Genomic DNA, 16,619 nt, shown 5'->3' with positions numbered 1-16,619 from the left:
ACGGTATTATGAACTAGGTCTCTTCTAAGAGACTTTTATGTAATTTTCCATAAAGGAACATACTTACTGTGCTGTCTCAATCATTTCCAGAAATATCTGTCCTGTGAATATTAAAATAATGAAAAATGCATGTTGGCTTCAATATCTGTAGCAAGGGCTCCCTCTTGCATTAGAGACTATTTATGAATGCTAATATTACCATATCCTGGAGCATTGTTTTAAATAGAATTCTCCAATATAATATCATTCCTGGGCTTTATGAGAATCAATCAATGTGTCAATAATGATAATATTTGAATAATAACCCCAACTAAATGGGTAGACTATTTTGAGATTTCAAATCAACTTCTAATATATACTCTCATTTTTATTATGTGAAATATTCACTGCTACCTGTATTTCAATGAAATGTGTGTTGAAATGAATTTCAATGAAATGCATGAAAATATGATTCCTGTGTCTCAGTGAAATGACTAGTTCTTCTGAGAGAAACTTTTTTCGATTCCTTGAATCTGTAAGCAGAGCTTCAGCAGGTCTTTCCATATAGAAGCTGGTTTGTCTATCATCTGTATATTTTCTAGTTTAAAAGATGGGAGGCCATGTAACAGAAGCAGAAAATTCACCATATATTTTTACCCCCTCTTCCTTTAATTCATACCATTATTTTTTCATTTCACTTTATGCTTATATCCTAATGGATAAAAGGTACCCCTGCTCACCACCAATTCCTTCCTTATTCTTTCTTTCTTCACCCTTTTCAGATTATCTCAAGCCAACTATTGATCACTGAATTCATAAGGAAAGGATGTCCTAGCAGACACTGTGAATGCCCTGCCTTCTCCTCTTAGCTCATTCTAGAGGTTGGCAGATTCCACATTCAGTGTCCTTCTGTCTAAGGACTTTCTCTGGACTCAAGCAATGTGTTCAGCCAAAGCGTGAGGCTGAGTTTATACCCACAGAATAATCCTCAACTAATGAGGGACAGGGTTGGTAGATGAACTCCCAGCCTCCTTGTTCTTCAGCGGGAGGGTTCTGAGGTGTGTCCCATGTCATCTCTCAGAGGACTCCCAGAAGCAGGGTGCTGGGGTCCCCACAGTGACACCCCCTCCCTAGTGCCCCTTGATTGGTTTTCCTCCCTCTCCTATCTCCCTTCTCTGTTCCTTCACTATGCTTTCTGGGATTGCCACCCAAATGATCTACTTGCATCACAACCTGCTTTGGGGGGATTCAAACTAAGACAAATACCCTCCTAGTTGAGGTTTTTTACTGGAGTACATTCTGGAATTTACGTTTTTGCTTCCTGGTGATTTTCCCTATGACTCAAGTTGCTTTCTAATACTCGTATTACTTCCATTCAAGGAAACACATGTCTTAGGATATCTCTAACTCAAGGCAACAGTCAGCTTTCTACAGTAGTCATCTGCTTCATATCAAGTTAATTGAAGAGTATAGGGGACAACTAAGCTCCGTTTTAAAAATTAAAAGCCCCAGATGCATGAAAGGCCAAAGGCTCTAAGAATATAAAGATGACTCCCACTGCGTTGTTTTTAATTTTTTGAAATCATGTTTATCTTCAACAAGCTATAATGTTAGGTAACAGTAAAAACAAAGCAAAATAAAACACCCAAGAAGCCACTGACCTCAGCTAGAATAGCATTTTCTTGGTACAAAATGTATTCTTAATTAATCCCAAGCTAAGTTTTTGCATCACACATCCAGAGGACCTTATGAGGCACTGACTCACTCAAATTTGCACTGGGCATGGATCCCAGTCTACAAACTCATGTTTGGAATGAATGTATCTTTATTGTTTTATAATTCAACTTCATTTTTATTTCAACGACCTATCCTGCTGTATTTTCAGAAATTTTATCTCAGTATCAAGTTCTCGTTTTCACCAGATTTTGTTTAAATTCTAGGAAGTGCTCTGTGGTACCAGGGCCTGGGGCCTGAGGTCTGCATCTTTTGATAGGCAGGTATCGCCTGAGAGCTCCCTCTTTCCTGTTATCTTGGCACATTTGGTTCTGGCTGGTCTCTCTGCTCCTTCCAGTCCACCACTGTGGGGTCGGCGCTGTTCCTCTGGGGCATGGAGCATTTTCCAGGAGACTCATTATGTTTTTCTCTGTCTAACCAGTCACACTCAGTGACTTAAAACCAGGGAGATACACACCAATCCCCCAGTGCTCTTGAATATCCAGACGTTTGAGATTTAATGGGAGCCCAGAGGCCAGTCCTGTCTCTGTCTCGGACCCACTGAAGTCTCTGGTGCTCAGTGCAAGGAAACTTTTCTTTTGCTTTAGGGGGTGGGAGATGATGAACAGACGGACACGGGACATGATGACTGAAGGAACAAACATGGGAAGAATTCTCTTTCTTAGAGATATTTCCTAAAATATGTTTTCCATATTGCAGTCATTGAAGTTCTGTTACAGGTTTAGGATTTTGGAAAATAGAAACCACAGGCTGTGTGGCCTCTCCTCTCATTTTTCATCCTTTCCTTTCTCTTCCCTTTTCCTCTTTCTCTCTCTCTTTTTACATCCTATGTCACCACATCTCTCCCAGAACCAATAATTTCTCTCTCTTTCCCACTCTCTCTCTCTTTCTCTCTCTGTAGCTATAGAGCATCCTAGAATGTTGGCATACTGGTCCTCCAGAGAGTCAAGTCTCTGTGACAACTGCTGTGGTCACCGTGCCTTCCATCACTAAGTGCTGGCCAGATTGTCAGTCTGAAAGTCTGCCTGGCACCACAGTTATCTATAAGCGCTGCATACACAAAGAATGTTTATAGCTGGGGATGTGTGTGCTATGTTAAAAGCAGACTTAGTTGAAATTATTTTTGTAATTTGAGCCATTAGGCAATAACTATTAAACATGTTTAAAATAATCCATGATTTTTTTTAGATATAACTGCTTCACTTAATTTGAAAGTTTTCCTTTGTTTACTTTATGTATTTCATGTTTTACTATCCTTTTGCTTTGGTTTGATGAACATCCCAAATAAAAATTACATAGTGTCCATTCAGTGTTTCTCTTGTCCACTTTCCACCTTCATGTTTAATTTTTTTACTACTTAAAAATGAGCTTAAAATAGTACTCTGCCCCTCACATGTCACTCTGAAGAATGAACGGGTGTCTAGAGCCTGTGATATGTCTTAGAAAAATGCACGTTTCTCGTGTTGATGAGGGAGCTGATGACCTCTGTAACCTTACATGTTTGTATTTGTACGGCAATGGGGTAATTCAATCAACACATGGAATAGACATTTGCTGAACACTCAGATATGTCCATGATTTGGTAAAATGAACTTCATCTTTCTTTACTTCCTGTATACCTTTGTAAATGCAGCACATGAAGCTTATAATGCATGGACCCGGGGCGGTTGGACAATTTAACAACACTGTGAAAAATGAGCATTCACTTGCAAGGCAGGGGATGAAATAGATATAACACCATTTACCTATGAGCTTTTAAAGGCCCTATGAAAATGTTGAATCAATAGTTTCAACTTATAAACAAGAAATAACGTAGAAAAAAATGTTTAATTAAGTTTCTTCAAAATGTTTGGATGTCTTGAAATACATTTCCTATGATATGGTACAGAACCTCTAAAAGTCAAAATGGTCTTAGAGTGTCTCTGCCATATGCATCAGAATAAAATGGAATAATCGCATTTTATAGTGACTACAGTTTTTAGACTAGTCACTCACGTATCCATTTGCCCACTTATTAATTTGCTTTACTAATGTTTATTAAGCACTACTATGTGCTGAGTACTGAACCAGGCTATGAGGGTGGTAATAAAAATGACAAAAGCAACACCTTTGCAAGAGCATATTTTGTACCAGGCACTATTTTAAGCTTTAAACTTGACACACATTCAATGCTCTCAGTGCTACAAGAGAGTTGATTATTTTCCTCTATTTCAACAATAGAAAACTGAGGTGCTCAGGAGTGAAAGACTCACCAAAGTTTACAGAGTTATTAAATAACAGCAGAGTCAAGATTGGAACCCAGGTGTCTTTCTCCAGAATTTGTGCTCTGACCACTCAACCATCACACCATACATCTGGGAATGCCATCGCGCCACTTTGCTTCTGGCTGAAGAAGAGCAGTGGTAGCCTGGCTAATCTTGTACAATGTGATAGGAGAGGGAACTTCGGGGGCTCTGGAGGCTGGGGAGAAGGGAGTAACTAGCCCAGGATGTTTGCATTACTTTTTATTGACCCCCAAATTAGCCAAGGATCTATACAATATTAAATCTCTTCTTAAAAATAATTTTAATTTTAGATGAAAATTTTTTCTGTTTTTTCCAACTTTAACTTTTTTCTCTAGGGTGTGATTAACACTTAAACTTGGTGAATCTTAATGTCTCTGTAGTTTTTAAGCAAAGCATCATAGTTCAAGAAAGCTGATATTTATAGAATCAGAAGTAAGACATGAGAACAAAAATGACAGTAATTTCCCCTTTATCTTTTCAAGATTTAAAGCCAGACATTTTTGATATTAAAATTATATGAATATTCTTAAGTTCTTGAAATCATTAGTCATTTTTGTGGTCTCCTTGGACTATTTTCAATATCAGGGATAACAGAGCAAATGAATGCCATCTTCAATAAAACTAGGTTGGACAACACTCTGTTTTCAATTCAGATTTTAAAAAGGGAGGATTTTTAAATAAAATTGTGAATAGTTTCACAATGCATTATAGATAAAACAGTGATATTCCTGTTATATATGTATTATTTTATGAGCTTTGAAATTTTCTTTACATTTCTCTTTAAGTATTGTCTATCTAATAGAAAAGCAACACATCCTTATGCAAGTCAATTTCAAGGCCGGTATTTCTTGACTTAATGTCACCATTGTGTGTTTCCATAGTCCAAACTTATGCTGTTAATGGCCTGTAGGTCTTGGGACTTTTAATTTTACTAAAATATGATATAAAACTAATGAGTTTTGTTAATATGATACTAACGTTGGACGCTCTACAATTGTATTTTAACTAATGCCTGTATAGGATTATACTATTTACCTCAAATTGGGCTGTAGGGATTTCTTTTACTTTTTCACAATGACATATCAATAATTAAGTATAATATCTATTTTCAAAATATTTAATTAGTAATATCTTCCATCAGTTTAACAACATTAAGTAATTTGAGATGCTTTCTGTTCTGCCAAACTGCAATGCCTTTTGCATATGATTTTCACTATGTGCATTGCCCAACAGGTTTTTTATCATAAATCTTTATTATCGAAAGTTAACACCTCACAAGGGTTATAGAGGCACTTTGAAAATTACTTACTACTGGGGGCCAGCCCGGTGGCGCAGCGGTTAAGTTCGCACGTTCCGCTTCTTGGCGGCCCGGGGTTCGCTGGCCCGGATCCCGGGTGCGGACATGGCACCGCTTGGCATGCCATGCTGTGGTAGGCGTCCCACATATAAAGTAGAGGAAGATGGACACAATATTAGCTCAGGGCCAGGATTGCTCAGCAAAAAAAGGAGGACTGGCAGTAGTTAGCTCAGGGTTAATCTTCCTCAAAAAGAAAAAATAAAGAAAGAAAATTACTTACTACTTAAAGTGACGTTACAAGGACCAGCATTCAGTGATGTTTAAAGGGGTCATCCAGGCATTCGATGCCTTTCCCATGGTTATTGTAAACAGAACCATTATATGGAATTGTTTCCTGCTCTCCTCTGCCCTTCTCTCTCTCTCTTTTTCTTAACAAGGTAGATAATATTGAACCAAACAAGGAATTTACCTTTTATTCTGAAAAAAAAACCACTCTCCAACTCTAAGCAGAAGTTAATATCTAAAACAATCACAGTAAAGTTGAATACTTTGTGTTTCTAGTATGGGTTAACTTCATACAATACAGTTTTAACTTTGACACAAAATATCTCTGAATGGGTGAACTCAAACACCAGCATAAAGCATTCCCCGTTGTTTTTAGGGATGCATCATGTCCTCCAGCACTGCGGTGTAAGCAGGAGAAATGTGCTGTTTGTGAATGTGGCTTTTGTGCAGTTTCTATTTTGAGTGTTTGATGAAAAGTCTCTAACAGAGCATTTTTCATTGAATGGATATTTATCTTTGTATTTTTTAACCTAAAGATCACAAATGACTTATTTTCACTGAGGAGATTATTATAACCCAAGCATGACAGTGGTGGCAGGCATAGTTTAGTACTATGTTCGAGCTCTTTTTTGTTTCTAAGTGTTGAAGCAGTGGTTATGAGGACTCACTGCCTAGACCTTTGTGAACAGAGAGGGTGGAGGTGCCTCTCTTTGGTAAAAGACTGGGATGATGTATGCCTTAATCTTGTACTTGGTTGTGTTCAAGTTGCAAAAATTATCATTTCACCTTAGAATAATCCAAAAATTAAATAATTGACCATCTTCACTGTGAAAATACAAGGACTAAACAGCTACAAAATTTATACCTGGAATGTCAAAATAAATGACGATTGTCAGCATGAAAAGAGAAAGGGATTTTTGTTTAAAACTTTAATCCCTCTTGTTGTCCACAGCTGCAAAGGGCAAGGTACCACTAAGCCTACTTGGATGTTTAAGCAATCAAAGTTTGTTGATAAAGGAAAACAGAACGAGGAGCAGGGAGAAAGGGGAACAGCAAATCGGTGCTTACAACATCCACACCACAATCAGCAGGGGAAGTCCCAATAGTGTGTATGGCGATGGGAGTGCCGATTGTCTGGGTCTGAGGCAAAGCGTCCTTTCCTCAGTGAGACTCCCAATTGTTTTATGCCTGTGACTCCCTTTTATCCTAAGGTTTCTCTGGGTTCTGACTCAGGGTTTCAGACATTTGCATATTTTGGGTTATTTCTTCTTGTTCCCATGGATGGGGTGCTTCTATCATTTTTGTTCCCATGGATGGGATGTTTCTGAAGTCCAGTCAGGTGTCCGTGGGGGTGGCCAGCCCAGACAAGGAATGTGACGCACAACCTATTCTTTGTAACTCGTGCCTTAGAGTCAGAGCTGAAGTGGCCATCTTTGGCCCCAAACTCAGACACATTCCTTTACGTAGGGTCAAGGCCCAGTGTCCTTGGAAGGTGGGGAGGTCAATGAACTCTGTACATTATGGGCCCTGACACCTCTTGTCATTCTGATTTTGGAACAATAATCCAGAAACCCATAAATTTTAATTCTCCTCTGCATGTGTAAAATTCTTAATACAGTTCTACAGGTTTTTACCACATCATTAAAATATGTAACCATTACATCTGGTTTAAATTTGACCCATTCAATATAATTTTGGCAGAAAGGGGACAGTCTTTTATTTTAATTGTTTGAATGAACGTGAAGCATGCTGTTGAATTCTAGTAGTAGTGTATCTAAATAGGCGCATGTCCTTTTGTTTGTGTCTTTTAGCATCTCCGTCAATTAAACTCTTGGTGGATGACCCTATAGTTGTAAACCCTGGAGAGGCCATAACCTTAGTGTGTGTTACGACAGGAGGAGAGCCCGTACCCTCTCTCACCTGGGTTAGGTCCTTTGGGACTCTGCCTGAAAAGACTGTTTTAAATGGAGGAACTTTGACCATACCTGCTATCACCTCAGAAGATGCTGGTACTTACAGCTGCATCGCCAATAATAACGTGGGAAACCCTGCAAAAAAGTCCACCAACATCGTTGTGAGAGGTAAGTTTGCCTAGGGAATGTGACAACATAGATTTCTGGAACAGTCAGGCTATCACAAAGCAAATAATGTTTGGTATAGAAATATTTCTTCAATGTTCCTCAAATATTGCCTACATATGTAACATTCATAGAAAAGTATTTATAAATGATCAATGATGTCTAATTATAAATGGAACTTAAAATTCCTAAATCCTAATAACAATGTTTGATATTTACATTGAATAGTTTTCATAACATATTCTTAGTGATACCACTGAATAGTTTTTATAACACATTCTTAGTAAAAAAAAATTATTAAAATACAAATGTGGCATAGAGTTTTAAGTATCGCTATACAGATTGTGTATTAGTTTAGGGATTTAACAAATGTATCAGTTTAATGTTTAGTAAACATTTATTGAATCCCAATTACAAGCAGAGCTTTAAATTGTGCGATTATTTAGGGATCTATAAAACATTACTTTGTACTCATGGATTCTGCTGCCAGATAGTGAAAATATAGTATATCAATTAATAGCCATATGATACAGTGTTTGGCAAGCATAAGCAAAAGCAATAGAAATATAAAAAAAAAATTATAGTAGCTTCTGGCTGAGGTCATTAGGAATATCTAATGACGTTTACTCTGGGTTTTATAGGCTGGAAACAGCCTATAAACAGGGAAAGATAAGGAAAAGTCAGAGATAGTGAAGGTCAAAGTTTATCTAAGGAACTGATGTAAAAGGTCGGTCTCTGAGTCAGTCGTAGCACTGACATTCCAGTGCGGCTGCTACCAGCTGGTGCACTGGTGCTACGTGTAGAGGAGACCTATCTCTCCGCTTCAGAGGACGTAAAGTCACTGTGCAAGGACGCCACATGCTTCTTCATGTCTCACTTCACCTGGCACGGTCTGGGGTTGGGGATGGAGGATGGACATGGATGCCCCTAAAGTTAAAATAGATATCCATATGGCCAAGAAGGCCCTTCTGGGAGACAAATGAAAATTTCTCACGATGGAGGATTGATGGAAGCAAAACATGTCGAGGTTAGCATTTATGATTTTGTGAACATAGATTGTGGTGCTGTTAGGGCCCATAGTTATCTGTTATCATCCAAACTATCAGAATATGCTACTTGGCCAAAGATATACTCTATTCAAAGTATTGCAAGGTCTGATAGTGTAAATCAAGACACTGTGAATAGCACACTATCTCTACAAAATTGTAAGCCAAACAACATTAAGTAATTGCAGGATGTACCTTTATTTTATGTATCAAAATACGTAAGACCAATTAAGCTACCACAATGTTTTCTTATGAGGTGGAATATTATTGAAAGACGTCTTTCAGATTGGTTTATACTTAGGTTTTCTTCTAAACCATATATACCCATTAGCATACATAAAAAGGAAAATAAAAATAGATTGGTTAAATTATTCTTAAAACTTCAGACTCAGAACCAACTCAGCTTCTAAACCCGTTTTCATCCCAGTCTTTGATGCCTGTGGTTTTCTACACAGCTGCTTTCTTTCTCATTAAGAACATTTATCACCCGGAATTCTAGAGACATGTTGTCTCTGTGGTTTCCTTCAAGCCAGGTCACCACTGCTGTGCTTTGCTGATAGCAACTGCAAGAGGGTTTTGAATGTAAGATGCATCCTGATTTTAGAAATATGAAAATAAATAAGGATTTTAAGATCAGTGAAATGTGATCTTTATGTCAGTTGTTTAAGAGACTTTCACTGGACAAAGACCATATGCTCAGGACTCAGCAGTTGTGTAAGGGATGCCTGGGGGTGACCACAAAGACCAGTGACCACATCCCTACCCTCAGAGGGGTTTACAATTATGTAAGGAAGGGGCAAATACAAAGGATAATATATGCAAATAAATAAAAAGACAGGGTCCGCAAATGGAAGTATTCCACGTTCCTATTTTGGATATCTAAGCCTTGTCTCAGTGAGTAACCAGGTTCTGTTTTCCCTCCACCCAAAACTTAAAAAAAGGGAAAAAACTGTACAAATCACCAATGTTTATTATTTCTGCTTTTCATTTGCTTTTAAATACTTGCTTCTCCAAGTAGCCATGAAATGATGCTACGAAATCTTGCTATAATAATTGTGAGATTGATTAAAGCATTGCAAAAATGTCCTTAAGTGTTATGCATGCAATGTAGAATCTTTTATTCCATTATTTTATCAAGGGCAGGAACACACTAGAAAAAAAATGATGCATTAAATTTAGTTTGACCATAGGATCATCTGTAGGTATATAGAATTCATGTACCACTGGCAATGTGTCCAGCATAAAATATCTGTGTTGCTGAGGCCCCTTGAGTCAGGAAAGGACTGACTCAGGCCACAGCAAGGATCTGCTCCCAAGGGCTTGCTCCTCCCCATCCCGTCTAGCAGTTTTCATCAGTGTTCTTACAAAGGACAGTTTCCAACTTTGACTCAAATGACCTAAAATAAATAATGCCCATAAAATGTATTTCTCCAATTTATAATTTCTTTCTCATGCCTTTGATTCATCTGCAGTGTACAATTGCATAGTCCTATTATATTACCAGTGCAACCTCTCAGCAGTGGCATTCACATAATTCATAAAATTGAGTTTGTATGTCATCTCACTGAATATAGAAATAGCCTTGCTTAACGGGTCCTAGATTAAACTGTGGGGAGAAAAACCGCTAGAGTAAAAGGAGGCATCATACTCTTGCCACAAAGGCCAAGAAATTCAGTTAAAGAAAAATGGTTTTCTTTTTATTATATCAAAGAAATTCTTTTCAAGTCTTCTGATTTGTAGGCCTCTGCAGTGTCTCAGATGAACTGTGCCGTGGATACAGTGGAAATAGAGCTCTGGGTTTATTTTCTTCCCGTTCTTTTCTGAAATTAAATCAAGATCTGTAGACCAGATTTTTGGAGCAAGCACCAGGATATTCTGTGCATAGAATTCCCGTTACTATTTGAGAATATCTGTGGACAAAATAAGAGTGTAGGTTGCAGAAAGGAATAAACCTCTAGAAACATTTCTGAACCCGTCATTTGATTTTTTTTAAGACAGAGAACAGTATTAAGTAAATACTGTAGACAACACTCTGTGTAGATAACAAGCTCCAAATGAAGAGGAATCTCGTCTGTTTTAATATCTCATTAGAACATTTATAAATATAGCTGCACTGTCTTTGCGTGTGATCCTTTAAGAACTGGCAGTGACCAAGCCACATTTCTCCCAAGTCACGGGAGAAGCAGTTGCTTAATATCTTTGATAAGAAAATTATGTTGATTTTCTGGTCCCATGCTGGGTGGCCTGAGCTCCGTGCTTTCCAAACTCCTGTGAGATGACGTGTCAGTCCCACCTGAAGTCCTCTCATTGTGACTCACTACGCTTAGAAATGCCCACATTCCTCTGCTGTCCTGAGTTGAACCACTGTGTCAAACAAGCATGGTTCATAACATGACCAAGACGTTACTGTATTTTACTGTCCTGTGGTCTCTTTAAATCTCACTCAGTGGCTTAATATTCCCTTGCTTTAGGAAAAAAAGTCAGGCAGACCCCATAACCGTTCTGCTCATTGTTAGAAATACCGAGCCCTACAGTACATTCACATCACAAGCACACTGCTAGTTCAGTGTTTTGGATGCATGATCCAAAATAGGAATAAAACTCTAAACCTGATTTATTGCAAAATTTTCTCCCCACCCCACTTGGGTCCACTTTGGGCTGGAGACCTGTGTGGGGAAAGTGGCGGGGGTGGGGGGGGGAGGGGAGCGGCTTCTATGGTTGACCTCTTCCTCTTGGTCTGTCTCTTTGCCCCTCTCCTCTTCACCTACCCCTCCCTGACCAGGTAGCTACATTCTGATGTCCCAGGCTTGGGGGAAGTCTCTATATAAAGCAGTTTTTTCTTATGTGGCACATTCATGAACTCTTGGGAGATTCCTCTACTAGAAGAGACGTACATCTGTGTGGATCGAGAAGAGATGTCTATTGGTGGAATCTCCCAAGAGTCCATGAATGTGCCACATACCTTGAGCATCTTCTGCTGTATCTTTCTACTGAGGGCTTCTCTCTTTCCTCCAGTCAGCCCACAAAACAGAGCCCAAGACAAGCCCACACTACCTTTCCTCCTGTGTAACTCACATCTGTGTATCAGAAATGCTTACCAGCAAACTGTGAGAGCACACGAATCCCAGTGTGGCCACCTCCACCTTACTGCCATGCAGGTTTTGGTTTCCTGAGATATGTCAGGCACCATTTCAGGGAAAATATTCAGAGCTCTGACTGGTCCCATGAAAAGTCCCTCAGTAGGATTGAGATGAAATAGTTTCTCCTTCCACCACCTCAAGCCTGGAAAAGCTGCATTTCACAATTTTCTTCAAAGGTATCTTTCTTATCAAATTTGGTCTCTGACCCTTTTTCTATGCTTAATTATCTTTAAAGTCCAAGAATCATGGAATGGAGTTTCTTTCATTTCCTTTCAAAATCCTGCATAAGAAGGAGATCTGTTATATACTCACTATGGAATTCTGTGGATTCTGTTCTCAGTCAAAAGTGAGTCAGGAGAAGTCTATTCTGTTATCTAGTTTCACAAGAATATAGAAGAATTATAAGAATTTTCAAAATTTTTAGCTGACATTCTTAAATGTGATGATCCATCAGTGAGACCTCTTGGCTCTTTCTTCAAACTGTACTCTGGATCTGACCATATCTGGCCGAGTTCACTGTTACCCACCTTGCGTAAACTCTCAATGCATGTCCTCTAGTTAATTAAAATCACCTTTTCATTAATTTTCTCTCCACTCCAGCCCCTCTTTAGAAAGGGCTGTTTATCCACTATATTAGATAAGGTACACTAGGCTGAGTTAACAGATAGACCCATCCATATAATTACTCAAAACAAAAACACCTTAGATTTTTCCATGAGAGAGTTTGGGATATTTCTTAGTTGATAATGCTGCTAGTGGTGTCTGTGTGTTTGGTGTGGGGGGCGGTAGGCATAGAGAGTCTGCTCCAGGCAGCCATTGAGGCACCTAGGTTGGTGGTGTCTCTGCTATCTTTAGTCTGTGGCTACTGAGGTGTCTCTAAGTGTTACCCCCATCCCTGTCAGCCGTAATTAGGAAGGAGCGTGAATGAGCTCACATGGAGATTTTGATGCCTTAGTTCCAGGCACATTCTGTTGCTAGACCTCAGGCACATAGTCACACCCAACGACATGAAGTCTGGAAATGCATTCTTCCTGTGTGCCCAGGAATAGGAGGGCATGGATTTTTGTCAACAGCTAGCTGTCTCTCTTACATTCATGCAAGAGCCAGACTTGTTGAGTTTGTCTCATTCTCCTGATCAGCTCCCTCCCATGGCTTCCCATCTCACCTAAAGTGGAATTCACATTCCTCATTGTCTCTTCATGTCCCTCTCCTCTTTACCTACTCTGCTTTAGACATACCATCCTTCAGGACTAAAGCATTTGCTGTCCTTTCAGCCTGGAACGTTAGCAGTCAAGTGCCAGCTTCCAGGAGCTGTCCTCTGTGGCTACTCTGCCTTCAGTAGCCCATGCTTAAATCCCTGCAGGATGTATTGTGTCTCCGTATCACGCGATTACCTGGAGTTATTTTATATGTATTTCTTCCTTTACTGTCTGTGTCTCTCGTGGGACTATAGAGACAAAGAATTTATCTGTTTGTTGTCTCATTCAGTGATGTACTCCTAGAGCCTAGAAGACTACTCAGCAGATAGTTGATGCCCAATAAATACATGTAGAGGGAATGAATCTTTTTTATAAGCTCACTGGTTTATATTGTATATTTCTTCTTGACCTCTATCTCCCTTTGACAGCCTAAGTACATATTAAATGATATTAATCAAAATTAGTAAATTCTACATACATATTAAATAATGTTAAATATCCGTGTGATTTGACTAGCTCATTGAGAAGGCCCCATTGTTCTGCTTGTTTGTTGCTTTGTCACAAGCCACCCAACACAATACCTTAACATGGTAGCAATCATTTGTTTTGCTCACAAATCTGGGGGTTGAGAGGCTCAGCTAAGAAATTCAGAGTTTCATATAATTGCACACAGAAGGTGGCGTCAGCTGGAATTACCTTCAAGACTTTTTCATTTAAATATCTGGGGCCTGCACTAAGACGTTCCAATAGTGAGCTCCTGGGTGGGTCTCTCTTTGTCTCCGTCTCTCTGGTTCTGTCTCTCATTCACTCTCGGTGGTGTCTTATGGGGTTTGTCCGCATGACAGCCTCGAGGAAGCCAGCCTTCTGCAGCCAGCCTTCACCAGGGTCCCAAGAGCTGCGGGGTTCCTTCCCTGGCCTCTGCCATCATGCAGTGTCGATAATGCTTCTCTTCATCAAGGCTGTGACGAAGCTGGCCTGGTTCCGGGAGGGGATCCAATATCTCCACCTTTTGAAGGAGGAGTGTCAAATAATGTGCAGACATGTTTCAAAGCCACCGCAATATGTAGTTGACTCCACCAACCGTGTTCGTCACGTCATCCCCCCGTGCTGCCTCGGTGCTCATTTATGCCTCTAGTATTTTCTTCTTTCTCCTTAACATTATCAGCCCCCATCTTGAACCCATGGCATCTGCAAAGTGACATCATAAGCAGCTTTTTCTTTTAATTTTAGAATTACTCCAGCCAATTTTTGTTGGCTGTGATCTCAGGTTCCTAACATGGAGAAAGAAAACAAAAAAGAAAAGATGTCAATATTGAAATAGATTTAACCTTTATGGAAGAAGTCAATATGTATTCAGTGAGGCATGAATTTACACTCTTCTACCTGCACAGAAATATATTGTAACCTCCAGGAACGTCATAACCCTCTCCTCTGAAAAATGTTGATTTACCAAACTCTAGTTTATCCACATGAAAGGGCTGAGTTCCTTAAAAACCTGAATTTTGATATTAAACATATTTGTTCAGAATTCATTTAATGGAAATATGTCAAATATTAGCACTGCTAACATTTCAAAAGGATCTTTAGGCTTATTGCAAAAATCCTTATAATTATAAAATTCTATGAGAAAAACTTAGAACCTTTGAGTGTGCCGGTCTGTCTAGATAACAGTGATAGTTGATACTGATTGAGCACTTACTGTGTGCAGGCAACCAGGCACACTACGTACATTAACTATTCAATCAGTCCAAAATATTGACAAGGTAAAAGATATTCTTATTCTCATTTTAAATAAAAGTAAAACTGAGGACGGAGCACTAACTTCTGCAAAACAAGCCTCATTTAAGCAGCAGAGCTGGTTTTCAAAACCCTCACAATATGAGTCCAGGGCCACTGTCCTAAACAAGGGACCATAGTACCTCTCACAATTTTGCCAGGTTTTAAAAATAGATAGTCACCCTGTCCCAAAATTGCACTAACGTCTTTTTTATTTCCTTTCTCCTTGCCTTGCTGGAGCCTTACTAAGGGTTCTTCTGGATGTGAATTGAATACATTTTTAATCTTATATAGAAACAAATTCCTAACACTATAGAATTCTTTTTTTTTTTTTTTTGAGGAAGATTAGCCCTGAGCTAACATCTGCTGCCAATCTTCCTCTTTTTGCTGAGGAAGACTGGCCCTGAGCTAATATCTGTGCCCATCTTCCTCTACTTTGTATGTGGGACACCAATCACAGCATGGTTTGCCAAGCAGTGCCGTGTCCGCACCTGGGATCCGAACTGGCTAACCCTGGGCCACCGAAGCAGAACATGCAAACTTGACCGCTGCACCACCAGGCGGGCCCCCACAATTGCTTTTGATTGGAGGATATTCTGTGTTTTTGTTAATCAACAATTTTTTCCTCCAGCAATAGTGAACATACTTCAATTTGAAGTTCTAACGAACATAGCGCTTATCGTGTATAATTTTCTAATAATATTTCATTTTGAAAAGCTTAACATGACCTTTTAGTGCCTATTTTACAAATAATTGTGCAAAAATTGTACAGAATTTCTATTAATTAGAAGTGACCCATTCAATCACAAAAGACAAAGATACAAAATAACTGCACCATTAAAATATGCAGCATAAACAAGACAAGTGACCTATAGTTAGAAGTATGCTCACTGTTTTTGCTGAAAGGTATATATCTTCAAGCTATTGATCAGAAAGTCAGTCAGAGTTAATTGGCAGTTTTCCAGAAAAGATTGATCAAATTTAGCTTCTAAAGCATTTCTAAATGTAAATTACTTATGAGTATCCATAAGGGAGCAGTGGAGGCAGTGCCCAGGATCCTGGACTGAGCTAGCCGTGCCCAGACCTGGAGAACCAGTGGGCATCAGCAGAGGTGGGCATGTAACTCTGACTAGCCAGCTGCGGTGACACCTGCAGCCACAGGGAGCAGAGCAGTGGCGGAGGCAGGGCCCCATGATCCTGGGCTCCCAGCCATGGCTCAGAGCCTGGCAGCAGCAGTGAAGGTGTACACAGGATTCCAAAATCCCAACTGCAGCAGCACCTGCAGCCACAAGGTAAGGGGCAAAAACAGTGGCAGTGCCCCTTGAACCTGGCTCCCTCCCCAGCCTCCCCTTCACCCCACCATGGCAATGGAGCTTCTGACCCAGGTGATCCCAAAAAAGGTGGAGGTGTCACCCATCCCTGTACTCCTGGAGGCAAAGCCAGTGACCTCAGCAATACCAGCAACAACAGGGTTTCAGTGACTCCCAGAGGCTCAGCCAGCAACAATGATGAGAGTACTAGCAACACCGTGAATAGAAGTAGTGAAGGGTGGAATGTGCAGATCCTCAAATATAGACAGGTAGCTCAGGTAAGAGGAACCCAAAACTAGGACTATAGCACCACCTAATGAAAAACAAAAGAAAGGCCTCTTAACCTCCAGCCTCTTGAAAAGTTTGAATCAAAACAAAGCTCTATATAAATAAGAAAAGTATTTGCTGCTACAAATGCATTGGAAGAGGAGTAACTCAGCAAGCAGCACAAAAAGCTGCAGTGACATGGTATCACAAAAATAAAATAACA

At 39.6% G+C, this 16,619-nt stretch overlaps 1 protein-coding gene across 6 annotated transcripts in view; it reads left to right on the top strand.

Annotated features, from left to right (window-relative positions):
• Positions 1 to 16,619, top strand: part of MDGA2 (MAM domain containing glycosylphosphatidylinositol anchor 2) — a 783,360-nt gene that overhangs the window by 517,899 nt on the left and 248,842 nt on the right. For all 6 annotated transcript variants that reach the window (XM_070630080.1, XM_070630101.1, XM_070630087.1 and 3 more), the window contains one exon: positions 7,392 to 7,661. In XM_070630080.1, the coding sequence (XP_070486181.1) occupies positions 7,392 to 7,661 (270 nt within the window). The remainder of the gene's footprint in view (positions 1 to 7,391; positions 7,662 to 16,619) is intronic.

This window comes from Equus przewalskii, chromosome 1 (assembly GCF_037783145.1).
Source record: "Equus przewalskii isolate Varuska chromosome 1, EquPr2, whole genome shotgun sequence".
Classification (NCBI taxonomy): Eukaryota; Metazoa; Chordata; class Mammalia; order Perissodactyla; family Equidae; genus Equus; species Equus przewalskii.
This window is presented reverse-complemented; position numbering and strand designations above follow the sequence as displayed.